This window comes from Hylobates moloch, unplaced genomic scaffold, assembly GCF_009828535.3.
Source record: "Hylobates moloch isolate HMO894 unplaced genomic scaffold, HMol_V3 SCAFFOLD_1, whole genome shotgun sequence".
In the NCBI taxonomy this organism is placed as follows: domain Eukaryota; kingdom Metazoa; phylum Chordata; class Mammalia; order Primates; family Hylobatidae; genus Hylobates; species Hylobates moloch.
The window spans coordinates 198,039,325-198,052,079 of record NW_026652276.1 but is presented as its reverse complement, the minus strand read 5'-3'; the positions used below and the strand labels follow the sequence as shown (position 1 = coordinate 198,052,079).

Here is a 12,755-nt window from a genome sequence, read left to right as displayed (position 1 = left end):
CAATTGGGAAGTTCTACATGACCTTAGTAATTTGGGGCAGGGGGAAGGACAAGCGCTATGCATTCAACTACACCCAGAAAAATTCTTCTTACGCTACAAAGCCAACTTTATTTATTTCCAACTTTTGGACTGGATTACCCCAGAAGGTCTGTGTCAGAGGGCCCTTCTGTGGCTGGTGCCCTGAAGCCAAACAAAGCAGTTTCCCTGATGGTAATGGCTGGCTGGGGAGGGATGTTACCTTGGTAAATTATGATAACCGGGCAATAAGGATTACCAAACCCAACATAAATTTGGAGGGTTTGTGCATGTGCCAGCTATGTGAATTACAGATGTATGCATTCACCAAAGGTCTTCCATCATCAGAGACAGAAGTTTGTCATGCATATAGCCCTCACTGAAATGACATCTATTATCAGAATTTTTGCTCACTGCAATATATAGTTCATCCCTGACAGTCTATCATTTGTTCTAAAGTAACCTCAAAGGCCTAGTCCTCTTGGCAGATCTACCTCTTGGTGTCCAAATCTGTAGAGCATCCAGTGCAAAGCTATGCAGGACCACCATTTCTCAGTGACTTGTGCTTACAGGCATGAAGCCACAGCCATAGTATCAGTGCTGATAATTATTTTCTTCTTTGAAGCACCGATGTGGTTCATTCGCCCATCTTTTACACAAGGACTGTCTTTGAGCACTTGCCTGGTATCCATGATCTTTTCCGTAACAGCAAGCCCAGGGAAAGGAGCTGGACTAGGTTTATAGTCTGTCACTAGAAACCGACAGCATACCAAATCTTCTTTCTAATATGCAGCCCAATTTTGTGGTGGGTATTTTCAGAGGCTGATTGTGCCTGCGGCATCAAAATTCACATTTATATACTTAACTGAAAAGTACTGTTTTGGAAGTATGGACAGACTGACACTTGAAGTGTTTGACAAATACAGATTTTACTCATTGGACCTCCAGACATCTCACATCCTTCCTATTTTTACTTATTCCTCAAACATAAATGGAAAACAGCCTAACCAAAAGACAGGATATCCAGTAACCATTTCAAAGGAACTATGATGATAGCTGAATAACTTGTGCTAGTTATAAGGCCTTGGGCAATGAGCAAGGTTTACGAAATTTTTAGTTAAAACTACATGCTGACTCTGCAAAACAGTATCAGCAAAAGGCTTTTTCTCTGAATAGTCTCAACATAGCGTGATTTCCTAATGACTTTCCTTAGAACTTCTGTTTTCAATCTACTGAGATGAAAGTATTTCCTCCAAAGTTAGAAACATGTCCTCTTCTGAAAAGTATACCCTCTGCAAATTACCAGATGGCAGATAATAATGCTAATTTAGGATGGGCTTGATGGCATCAGTAAAAATGATCTTGATATAGTGGTTGCATTTATATAACTTTTGTGACTGTAAGAAAGACCAGCTGTCCCTAGTTCTTTTGAGAAAGAAGGGAAGAACAAGAGAAGATTCTGCCGCAAATTTAGGGCAATCACTAAATGACTTAACGGAGTAAATATCCAAAAGCGCTTAGATCTGTATTTCCATTAGGACAAACTGTTCAGAGGCTGAAGTTGCTATGAACCCAAAGAAGTAATTTTTCCTTTGATCAGGAGTAAAAATCCCTGGCATTTCTTTTTTCAGCTTTCCAAAAGTTTAGATAAAACTGAGAATTTTAGTTCTTATCAAATATCTATATGTCCTATTAGATCCATAATTAATTTTAATAACATGTCATAACATTGTCTTTTTGCAGAGCATAAGACTGGGCTCTTATTCTCTCATTGTGACATTTTATATATGGTTTTCCATTTGAACAAGACTAATGAAGAATAGTGGTGAAGTTTAGGAGTGACACTTTTGGCTCTTTATAATAGCGAATAATATCTGAACTCTTACTGTGTGTCCCACGCTGTTCTTAACACTTAACATAGATTAAACTACTTTAATCCTCACAACAAATTACCCGCTGTGTGATCTTGGGCAAGTTACTTAGCCTTTCTAAGCCTCGAACTCATTTCCAGAGAAAAAAACCAAGGCTTGCAATGTTAAGTAATTTGCTCAAGCTCCCTTAGCTGGTGAAAGGCAGAGCTGGGACCTGATCCACCTCTTCCCCACCACCCATGACTGCCTTCTGGTATCCCCAAGGATCACTAACTAGAGACAGGCAGAACGAGATGCTCCCAAAGGTACCTTATAGCGCTCAGACCTGCGTTTGCTTGCTCTATGAGATTCTCCTAAAATTGAAATGCACAAATGACAATGAATAAGAAACACATGAATTCTTTTCCACATTCCCACCCTAATCTTTGGGACTTAAGTTTTCAACCTAGGTGGCCTATAAACTTCTTTGAAAGGCAATCCAAAGCTTGTAAGAACTTTTGCAATGGCTTCTAAAAGGTTCTCATGACTTAATGATCTTGAAAACATTGCTGTCTTTACAGCAAATGTATGACTGAAGAAAAAGATAAATCCCAAATTAAATGAACACCTTACATCAAATCCCCTTTGTGATTAAAAAAATCAGATACAAGTTGATTGAAGATGGAAAGCCATATTTTCAAGACAGTTTCAGAAAGACAAGCAAATATAGATACACTCAGTTCTTAAAGAATGATTAGAAAGGAATCTTACAAGACAATGAGGCATTACTGAAATTCTGCACCATGGCTTCAGCCCACCTAAGTCATGCCTTTGTAAGAGGAGTGAGAGAGGCCCAGCACATCACTTTTGGAAGGCTTACGTTTATGGAAAACACATGGGATTTAGAGCCAGCTGGATCTGGATTTGAATCCCAGCTCTGCAGTTTTCTAAGAATGTGGTCTTGTAAGTTATTTAATCTCACAAAGCCTCAGTTTCTGCATCTGCTAAAATGGAATAACTGCCTCCTTGCAGGGTTATTGTGAGTGTAAAGCTAATGCCAAGCTAATAACATGCTTGGCACATGGTAGGTTCGCAATAAATTGTGGCTAATAACAACAACAAGAACAATGGTATTAATAAAAACAATTTAAATAAATACTACCAACAGCAGAAAGAGTGTAAGTATGGTGGTTAAAAGCATGGGTCTGGAGTGAGACCACCTTGGTTTTTATCCTGGCTTTCCTTTACTTGTAGAATTCACATCATATTTAATGAAGTTGTTCTCAGTTGATCACTTTTCTCTCATAACATCACATCTACATGGCTTTACTTTGATATTATAGGCTCTTCCTGTGAGCAATTACCTTCTTTTTGTACCAGTTACTATATCTGCAAAATGGGGCTAACAATAGTATCTACCAAATATGCTTGTGGTTTGAATCATGTCTGATACTGACACATTATGAGAACTCAATAAATGCTAGCTGTTGCTGCTATTTTAGTCACTGTGTGAAGAACATTATAGAACCAGGATCAGCCACCTGGAATAAAACTGCCACCTATAATGTTGATCCACAAATTGAAAATACAAGAGTATGAAAAATCCTGAGGATAGCAATACAGTATTTTAGACTAATACCTGGAATAATAAAACATTAGAAGTTATCTCAATGGCAAAAATCAAAATCAGACTGCAGACTACATGGATATATGTCCCATTAACTGGTAATCTTTGTGGGGACACAGGAGTATATGATTGTTACTGATTTCCAAACTCAAAGCCAAACTTTTCTTAAGGTGGTGAAGAACAATGAGACAAGGGGAATACATTTTGCCTCCCTTCTTTCCCCCAAAATATGTTCTTCACCACCCCCATCCCTGGCCCCCAGTGCCTTGCCATTTTTCTAAATCTTTTTGCAAAGGTCAGAAAAGCAGAACTAATCCCATTGTGTTCCCAGCATACTACTTAAAAAATTCAGCCACCTAGCAAATGTAATAAAGAAGGATTGCTGTACCCAAAAACAATCCAAAAAACAGCTACCCAACCAGAGCATTCCAATTAGTAAAAAGGACATATAATCCTGCTGCTTTGGGTGTGGCTCTACAGAGAGGGATGAAGGGGCTGGGATTCTAAGTGCTATCTCCAGCATCTCATGGATTAGACATCTGAACCAGGGTGAAGATCAGGACACCCTAAAAGCTGTCTGTACTCTAAGACCCCTAAAGTGCCCACTTCCTCGCCCAGGGCCAGATAAGGAACCAGCAGCTCAGTAGACGTCTCCAGGAAAAGCAGCAGGGATAAACTTGAAAGAACCCGTTTCATGATATGGGGTGAGAAACAAAAGGCATGTTTTTCCACAGTCTTCAGTGGCTGCAGCTCAACCCTCAAGAACAGTAACTTCAGCAGCCACTTCATTATATTTCTACTGTAAATGATACAGGCCTGAGCCAAGTCAGCACCAAAACTCCCTTCAGAATTCAGTCGGTGTTAGGTCATCTGTACTCTATTGACAACTGCTGAACTCAAAACCCCTAACGAGGCATCTCAGCAACAATATGTGTCCTGCCACTAATGAGGCTCTTTTTCCATGAATAATGAACAAGAACATCATCTCTGTTGCCAGGTACACAACATAAACAAAGCTCAACACAAGGGCCTTAGTATGGTGAGTTTGTCCATTTGCAACAAAAGAATTTTTCAAAGTGTGAGCCAAGTTTCATTGGAGGGTGGGACAGGCTGTTGTAACAAATAATGTGAACATATGTTATCAGAATCTAATAAATCAGTTTCTGAATGTTGTGGAACAGCGGCTGTGCAATGGGATAGTTAGAGACAACGGAGAGTTCCATTTCTTTATTTTACAATCAGTCTTATAACATAAGGCTGATGATTTCTGTAACAAACGGAGATCTTCATGAAAGGAGCCTTAAGAGGCTTGCCATCCCAAAGGCTCTACTGATTAAAGTTTTATTTCTGAAGGCTTGATATATCAGATTGAGTACAGGTCAGCATTAGGGATTGCTATGGCATTGATGGCTACAGAGTGGAATTTGGAACAGTGCACTGCCACCTGAACCCATGGCCATGGGACTGAATTCCTTTGGTACTAAAAGAATGTCAAGGTACGAGGATTTTTGCCTACAAGGCAGCCCAATAGTTTAGACCCCTAAGCTTGGACCACTGTTTAGCTGAACCATGAGTAAGATTTTAGCATATAAATAGAGAATACAAGTGAGCTGACATGAAAGCCAAACAGTCTTTATTTTGTTTACTTAAAAGTGCTCCACAAGTACTTTTCTCTGTTTCTAAAATCAGTTCCATACTAGGTAGCATATATCTTGTTACACAGGGTACTTACATCTGCACAGGCAAAATGATGCCATCACTGGCTGAAGGCTTTTCGTTTCCATAAATTTGAGCAAGAATTTGAAGAAAATGAAACAAAAACAAAAACAGTCTCATAATGCCTGAGTTCTCTCAACTATAGGAGATAACTCTCACCCATTTCAGAGATTCCTTATGAAGAAATGTGTCAAAAATAAGACCCAATGGCCAGGTGTGGTGGCTCACGCCTGTACTCCCAGTGCCTTGGGGGGCCAAGATGGGAAGTTCACAGGAGTTTGAGACCAGCCTGGGTAACATAACGACAACCAGTCTCTACAAAAAAAAATTTAAAAATTAGCCAAGCATGATGGCACACTCCTATAGTCCTAGTTACTTGGGAGGCTGAAGTGGGAGGATGGCTAGAACCCAGAAGTTCAAGGTTATAGTGAACTATGATCATACCACTATACTCCATCTGGGGTGACAGAGAGGAAGGCCCTATCTCTTAAAAAAAAAAAAAAAAAAAAAAAAAACCCAAATGGTATAGTTTGCTCTATATGTTTTGTAATCTGAATAATTCTTTAAATGCACTGAAGACGCTTACTAAAGAAAAACTATTTCATAAAGCAAAAAATGATTATATAATAAGTAATCATTACTTACATCCATTTTACAAGCAAACACTTTAGGAAGATGGTTACTGAAATGAGGCAGAATAGTATGAAGCTTTGCAGATATTTTAGTAACTATGTAGGTAATTATGTGGACAATTTTTGTCCAATTAATCAAATAATGAATTCATGGATAATGACAATATAAGCATTAGAGTTTTAAAATATCTAGGATGTGCCAGCTTATTTTTCTGGTTTCTTAGGAACAGGCAAAATGGAATAAGTTCATGAGCAAGTAACCAGAATGGCAAAGGGACTTCAAAGCCTGCCATTTAAAGAAATGGGGATATTCTGCTGCTAATGAGAAGAGGTGGGATGAAGGGGACATGATTTCATCTTCCAATATCTACTGTATTGTCACATGTGCAAGGGATACTAGCTGTTCTACATTGCTCCAAAGGGTCAATGTGACCAATAGGCGGTGGTCACAGTGAACTGATGGGGAGTTATAGCAAGAGCTCTAACAGTCAGTGCTGCCCCTACAGGATAGGTACTGCCTGTGAGGTTCTGGGTGATTCCTGACCACAGAGGTAATAGAGCAGAGTAGACTTAACTGCCTGATAGGGAGAGCACGAGGGGAGCCTATAGGGAGGGAAGGAGAGGAACGAGACACATGCCATGTCACATTTCTGGCCCTTGCTAACCATGAAATTCTAAGATCGTACCAAACACCATCATAAAACTGTAGGTGAAAATTCTATAAGAGTATGGTTACAAAAGTGCTGTGCTATTTAAAATGACCCTTCCAATCTAATCAGGGAAAATACATCAAAAGAGGAATAGTCAAGTAAATAAAAATACCCAAGGACTTACCATCATACTTTGCTAAGACTGCCTGAACATCAGCATATGCTTGTAGTTCCAGAAGGGCTTCTAAAAGGTTTTCATGGATATTGAACATACTCAGAAGGGGGAACTCCTTCATTAACTAGGGCAGAGGAAACCAAGGAATAATTAGTATATTATGTATTATACTTTTATTGTACATATTATATATATTTATTGTATATATCACATTTTGATATCTATATATACAAAGTAAAATGATTACTAGAGTTAAGCATTTTAAGAAATAAGTATTTCTTATTTATTTATTTATTTGAGACAGAGTCTTGCTCTGTCACCTAGGCTGGAGTGCAGTGGCGCGATCTCAGCTCACTGCAACCTCCACCTCCTGGGTTCAAGCGATTCTCCTGCCTCAGCCTCCCAAGTAGCTGGGACTACAGGCACATGCTACCATGCCCGGCTAATTTTTTGTGTTTTTAGTAGAGATGGAGTTTCACTATGTTAGCCAGGATGGTCTTGATCTCCTGACCTCATGATCCACCCGCCTCGGCCTCCCAAAGTGCTGGGATTACAGCATTTCTTATTTTTAAAGTATAATACTGAATTGTATTTATATAAAAGTATAATTCAATTCTTAAAAGTATAATTAATATTGGGTTATAAGAGTTCATATCAATTATTATTTTGTAAATCATTAAATGCTTCTCTTTTTTTTCTGGTAAGGTGGGATAAGATTCAAAGAGAGGTTTTCGTTAAAGTTGAAGAAAATGCTCAATAAAGATAAAATCCCATGGAGAAACCAAACAAGGTAAAGGCTGAAAAATATCTCACGGGCTTTACCAGTTAGGTCACTGGTAACTTTGCTAACAGCAGTTTGGATGGAAGCCAGACTGTAGAAGGGTAAACAAGGGGGCACTACTCTTTCAAGCAGCCTAGTGACAAAGTTAAGGAGAAAAAGTAGAAAAATAGCTAGAAAGCGACATGGGTTAAAAGAAAATTTGTAGGTAGTGATGGGAGTGGTAGTAAAGAGGAAGGTTTATGAGTTCCTGCCTGGTGGCCTACATAAAACAGGGGCCACGATCATCTTCTGAGACTAAGAGAATAGGTGGCAGGGAAGAAGCTTAAAGATGGGGTGAAAGTGAAAAACAGCCACACAGTGGAGAACTACTCAGGAAAAAAAAAAAAAAGGATTGCTAAGGCTGTCTTGAGGGCTAACAAATGGAGACCATGAATTTTAGAGGTTATAACTGCCATGGTTGTCAAGTTTTACCTAGCAGTGGCCAGCAGCCCAGGTACTACTTAGCAAGATGTCAAATGACTAGGTTGAGCCTGGGCAGACTGAATTAGGTTCAATGAAATTCAAGGAGCAAGAGACTGGACTATGATAGTGAACAAATGATTAAAGGAATGGTCCAAAGGTTCCAGACTGGATGAGTATGAAGAGAGGCCCAAAGGAAGTTAAAATATATAATATTGAACTTCACTGGGAAGCAAAGAGAAAGAAGAAAGACCAAGAATTTCAGAGCAAAATTTTAATCTTCAAGAAAGGTAACATCTGGCCAGGGATAGTGGCTCATGCCTATAATCCCAGCAATTTGAGAGGCCGAGGCAGGTGGATCACCTGAGGTCAGGAGTTTGACACCAGCCTGTCCAACATGGCAAAGCCCCATCTCTACTAAAAATACAAAAATTAGTCAGGCGTGGTGGCACGCACCTGTAGTCCTAGCTACTTAGGAGGCCGAGGCAGGAGAATCGCTTGAACCCAGGAGGTGGAGGTTGCAGTGAGTTGAGATCATGCCACTGCATTCCAGTCTGGGCAACAGAGTGAGACTATGTCTCAAAAAAAAAAAAAAAAAAAAAAAGAAGAAGAAGAAGAAGAAGAAGGAAAAAAAAAGGTAAAATCTTGTCTTAAAAGAAAGTTAACCAGGTTCAAAAAAAGGAAAGGTAAAATCTTATCTTAAAAGAAAGGTAACCAGGTTCTTTATAGAGCAGAATTACAGACATATTCTCCTCTAATCCTCTACCTGGATAACTGCTATCTATTATAACATAACAACCTCTAAAAAAGTGATAACTGTTTTCGATGTCAATATCTTTAAAGTAATTATGCTGAGAGAAATAATACTCAAAAACAGGCTAATTCACTGCTAAACAAAAAATCAGTGAATACACTGCATTGACCATCCAGTTCTTCCTTCAACAGGAACATTTACCATATTGTTTTGTTTTTTAAAGCCAAGAATAATTTACCCTATCTTTAAAATAAATAATTTTCTGCAGCCCAAAAGAGCATCATATTACTAACGAAAAAACCCAATTAAACTGATTATGCGTTCAGTAAGACTGATGGTCCGAACTTCCCCAGAGAGGCCTGCAGTATTTTCACTATTGATAAAGGAGGTGAATAAGAACTATACCACACATTGCTGATGTTCTGTAACCAATGAAAGTATTTCTTGTTCTGGTTCATTTTGATTCTAGTTGACATTACTCTTTGATTTTTTTTTCTCTTTCTAATTAAAGCTAGTTAGAATTAAAGCTCTCTGTCATTCAGCATTTGGCAACACAATAAAGACATTCTCTAAATTGCAACATTTAAACATTTACTGTTTTCAGCCAATTCTTCAGGTAATGATCAAACTTCAAGGACACAAATCATATTCTATAATTTAAAAAGTGCAATTCCAAATATTAGTTGCTGAAGCTTAAAAACTGAGTCTTACTAAAACTCAGTGAGACCGCATACGCAAACATGAGGTCTCACCCGGTTCCAACAGAACTTAAGGTAAGATGCTAGGAGCTTAAACAGCAGTGCTTTCATTTGAAGCTTGGACAGAGTACACTGTGTCCAAAAACAAATCACCAATAAAAGGATTTTAAACATGGTAAAAAGCAAATGTTGGAGAGGTAATCAAAGTCATATGACAATTAGCAAATCTAGCTTTCCTAATTTAATATAAACAAGAACAAAAAGTGAACCCTCTGCTGCCTCCGTTGCCCTCTCCGGCCCCTCAAACAAGCTATCTTAGAGAAAAGCCCACAGCTCCCTTGGCTCTGTTTACTCCACACTGCTTCGCTACAACCTGGCTTGCCTCCCCACAATCTGAATCTGCTCGTCCCCATTCACAGGTGACTGAAATTGCTCCCGTGGACACCCTCCGCCCTTTTCTTGTTTGACCTCTGCATCATTTGAAAGTCTGATGGCTTTTTCTTTGAAACGCTTGCCTCTCTTGGCTTCTTCAACAGCATTCTCCCCTGGTTTTCTTCATACTAATCTCACAGCTCCTTTTCTAGTTTCCCCTTGTCTCTGACTTAGCAGTAAGTCTTCTTGCAGGTTATGTCCTGCATCCTCTTATCTTAAACACCCTGATCTCTAGAACTGTTGTCATTTCCAGGGTCTCAGCATCAGCACCTCCATGGGGATGACTTCCACAACCTAACATCCTGCTCTTGCCAACTGTCTTCCTGACAGTTTTACCTGAGTGTCCTTAAAGGCAACACACCTAATACTGAGCTGATAATTTCCCCCTTCCCAGGCCAACCCTTCAAACCTGTTCTTCCCTCCTTGGTATTTCCTATTTCAGAGAAAAGAACCATTAACATCTTGTCACCCTCTTCTCCCTACAGCCACTTTAGAGGCCCTGCAACCCCTGAGAGTTGATATTTAAAACATGCTGATAGCTTTCATTACAGTCAATGAAAGCTCTGTTATGCAAACATACACCTTAAGAATCATTACCATCTCCTCTTTTCTCTAACCATGCTGCCAGTAACTTATGCCCCTCATACGTTGCCTAAATTGCTCAAACAGCATCTGCATTTGTCCATTTGCCTCCAATCACCTCTTTCCAATCCACCCTTTCAACACTGTCATAAAGGCTTTTATTTTATTTTTTTTTGAGAGACAGAGTCTGGCTCTGTCACCCAGTCTGGTGCATAGTGGTACAATCTCAGCTCACTGCAAGCTCTGCCTCCCAGGTTCACGCCATTCTCCTGCCTCAGCCTCCCAAGTAGCTGGGACTACAGGCGCCCACCACCATGCCTGGCTAATTTTTTGTATCTTTAGTAGAGATGGGGTTTCACCGTGTTAGCCAGGATGGTCTCGATCTCCTGACCTCGTGATCCACCTGCCTCGGCCTCCCAAAGTGCTGGGATTACAGGCGTGAGCCACCGTGCCTGACCCATAAAGGCTCTTATACACAAGTGAGTCCATCACACTCCTGCTTAAAAGGCAATCACGGACATGACGAGATTTATCCCAAGGAAATAAGCAGATGTTAATACAAATTTACAAAGCTGTTTATAACAACATTATTTGTAATAGTAAAAAAAAAAAAAAAAAAATGCAAGCAACTTAAAATTTAACCCATTATGAGATATTCAAGTATAATAAACCATAGTCACCTTTTGGGCTATTATATGGTGTCATTAGAAGTTAAGTTCTCAAAAAACTTTCAACAGCATAGCCTGGGAAATGCTGGCATACAATATTACACTAGAGAAAGCAGGATACAAACTATATTTTGTAATAAAATCATGCTTTTCTTATGAGCCTATGCATAGAAACATACTTGGTTAGAAATACACTAAAATTATACCAATATACTAAATTACACAATATACTAAAATTTTAACAGCAGTTATTTCTAGTTGATGATATTAAAGGTGATTTTTATTTCTTCCTTCACATTTTCTATATGTTCTAATTTTTAAAATTTGTTCTAATATTCATTCTATAAACTAGGGAGGGGGACAGCCATTTTTAGGAATACTGGCTTCTCACTGAATTCAGGATATAATCTAAAATGCTTAGCATGGCAAACGTAGCCCCTTGTGACAAGTCCCTGTCTACTGTGCCAGCCTCACTTCTAGCCACTTCACACACACCACGCATCAGTTCCTTAAACAGGCCATGTTCACTCATGTGTCTATCCAAGCTCCTGCTCCCTGGAGTGCTCTCCCATCTTGGTCAATCTGGCCGCTCCTCAACTTTCAGGAAATCTTTACCTGGCCCCTGACCGCTGACCTCTTACCTTCATCTGCTGGTTAAGTACTCCTGGCCTGAACTACCAGAGTCCTTGTCACAATCATCTACTGGTCCATCTTCTCCATGAGTCTGAGAAGAATGTGAAAGCAGGAACTTTGCCTTATTGCTGTATTCTTGGTCAGTGACCAACCTACCATAGGTGCTCAACACACACTTCATGACTGGAATACTTTTTAAAGGCTTTAAATTTCTATTGCTTTGGAGTACATATTATAATATTATATGTCTACTGCCACAGCTCTACTTCAGGCCATTGAGTTACATATCCCTAAACACGTTCTTTATCATTTATAATCTTCCATTATCTACACCTTGGACAAGGTATAGGTAGAGCCTGTACGTTTTGACTCAATGCTCAGAATTTTCTTATACTTAGAGCTGTCTGAAAATGGAATAGATGGTCTAGAGAAGTCTCTGTCACCAGAACTATTTATATACAGAGAAGCCGGTCATGGGATAGGGATACTAAAGAAAGGACCAAGAACCTTTCAAATTCTGCAATTCCAGGTACACAATTCCCAGCTCCTAAGCATAACTCTTAAGGCCCTCTCTCAGCTCAAGGCCAGATTCCTCCGGCCTCTCCTGTCTTCTGCAGGATTAAATTCTAGCCTTGTCAAACCAGACTATTACACACCATTCCCAGAATCCTTTCTACAGTTACTAGCCACCGTGTTTCTGCTCAAACTGTTTTCACCACCTGGAATACCTTTTCCTCTCATTTACAAGGCAGCCTGTCAAAATCACCCCACCCTCCAAAGCCCAGATCAAATGCCACCTCCTAAAGTCACAGCATCATAGAAAGTGAGAGCCAGAAGAGTCCGTGGAGATCATCCAAACACCCTGCTCACTTTACAGATGAGCTCCCTCCCACCCCCGCCCCACCAAAAAACAATAAAGGCTGCAAGTTTAAGTGATTCAGCCAAGTTAGTGCTGGGATTATGATTCAAACCCAGTCATCAGCACTGAGTCCAAATTTCAACACATCAGAACCCTAGTTTCTATGTTGCCAAGTCCAGAACTAAACCATTTTGCTTATGCTTCTCACACAATGCTATTGTATC

General features: G+C 39.6%; 1 protein-coding gene across 11 annotated transcripts in view; it reads right to left on the bottom strand.

Moving 5' to 3' along the window:
* Nucleotides 1-12,755, bottom strand: part of ST7 (suppression of tumorigenicity 7) — a 278,014-nt gene that overhangs the window by 51,750 nt on the left and 213,509 nt on the right. For all 11 annotated transcript variants that reach the window (XM_032761526.2, XM_032761527.2, XM_032761540.2 and 8 more), the window contains one exon: nucleotides 6,675-6,789. In XM_032761526.2, the coding sequence (XP_032617417.1) occupies nucleotides 6,675-6,789 (115 nt within the window). The remainder of the gene's footprint in view (nucleotides 1-6,674; nucleotides 6,790-12,755) is intronic.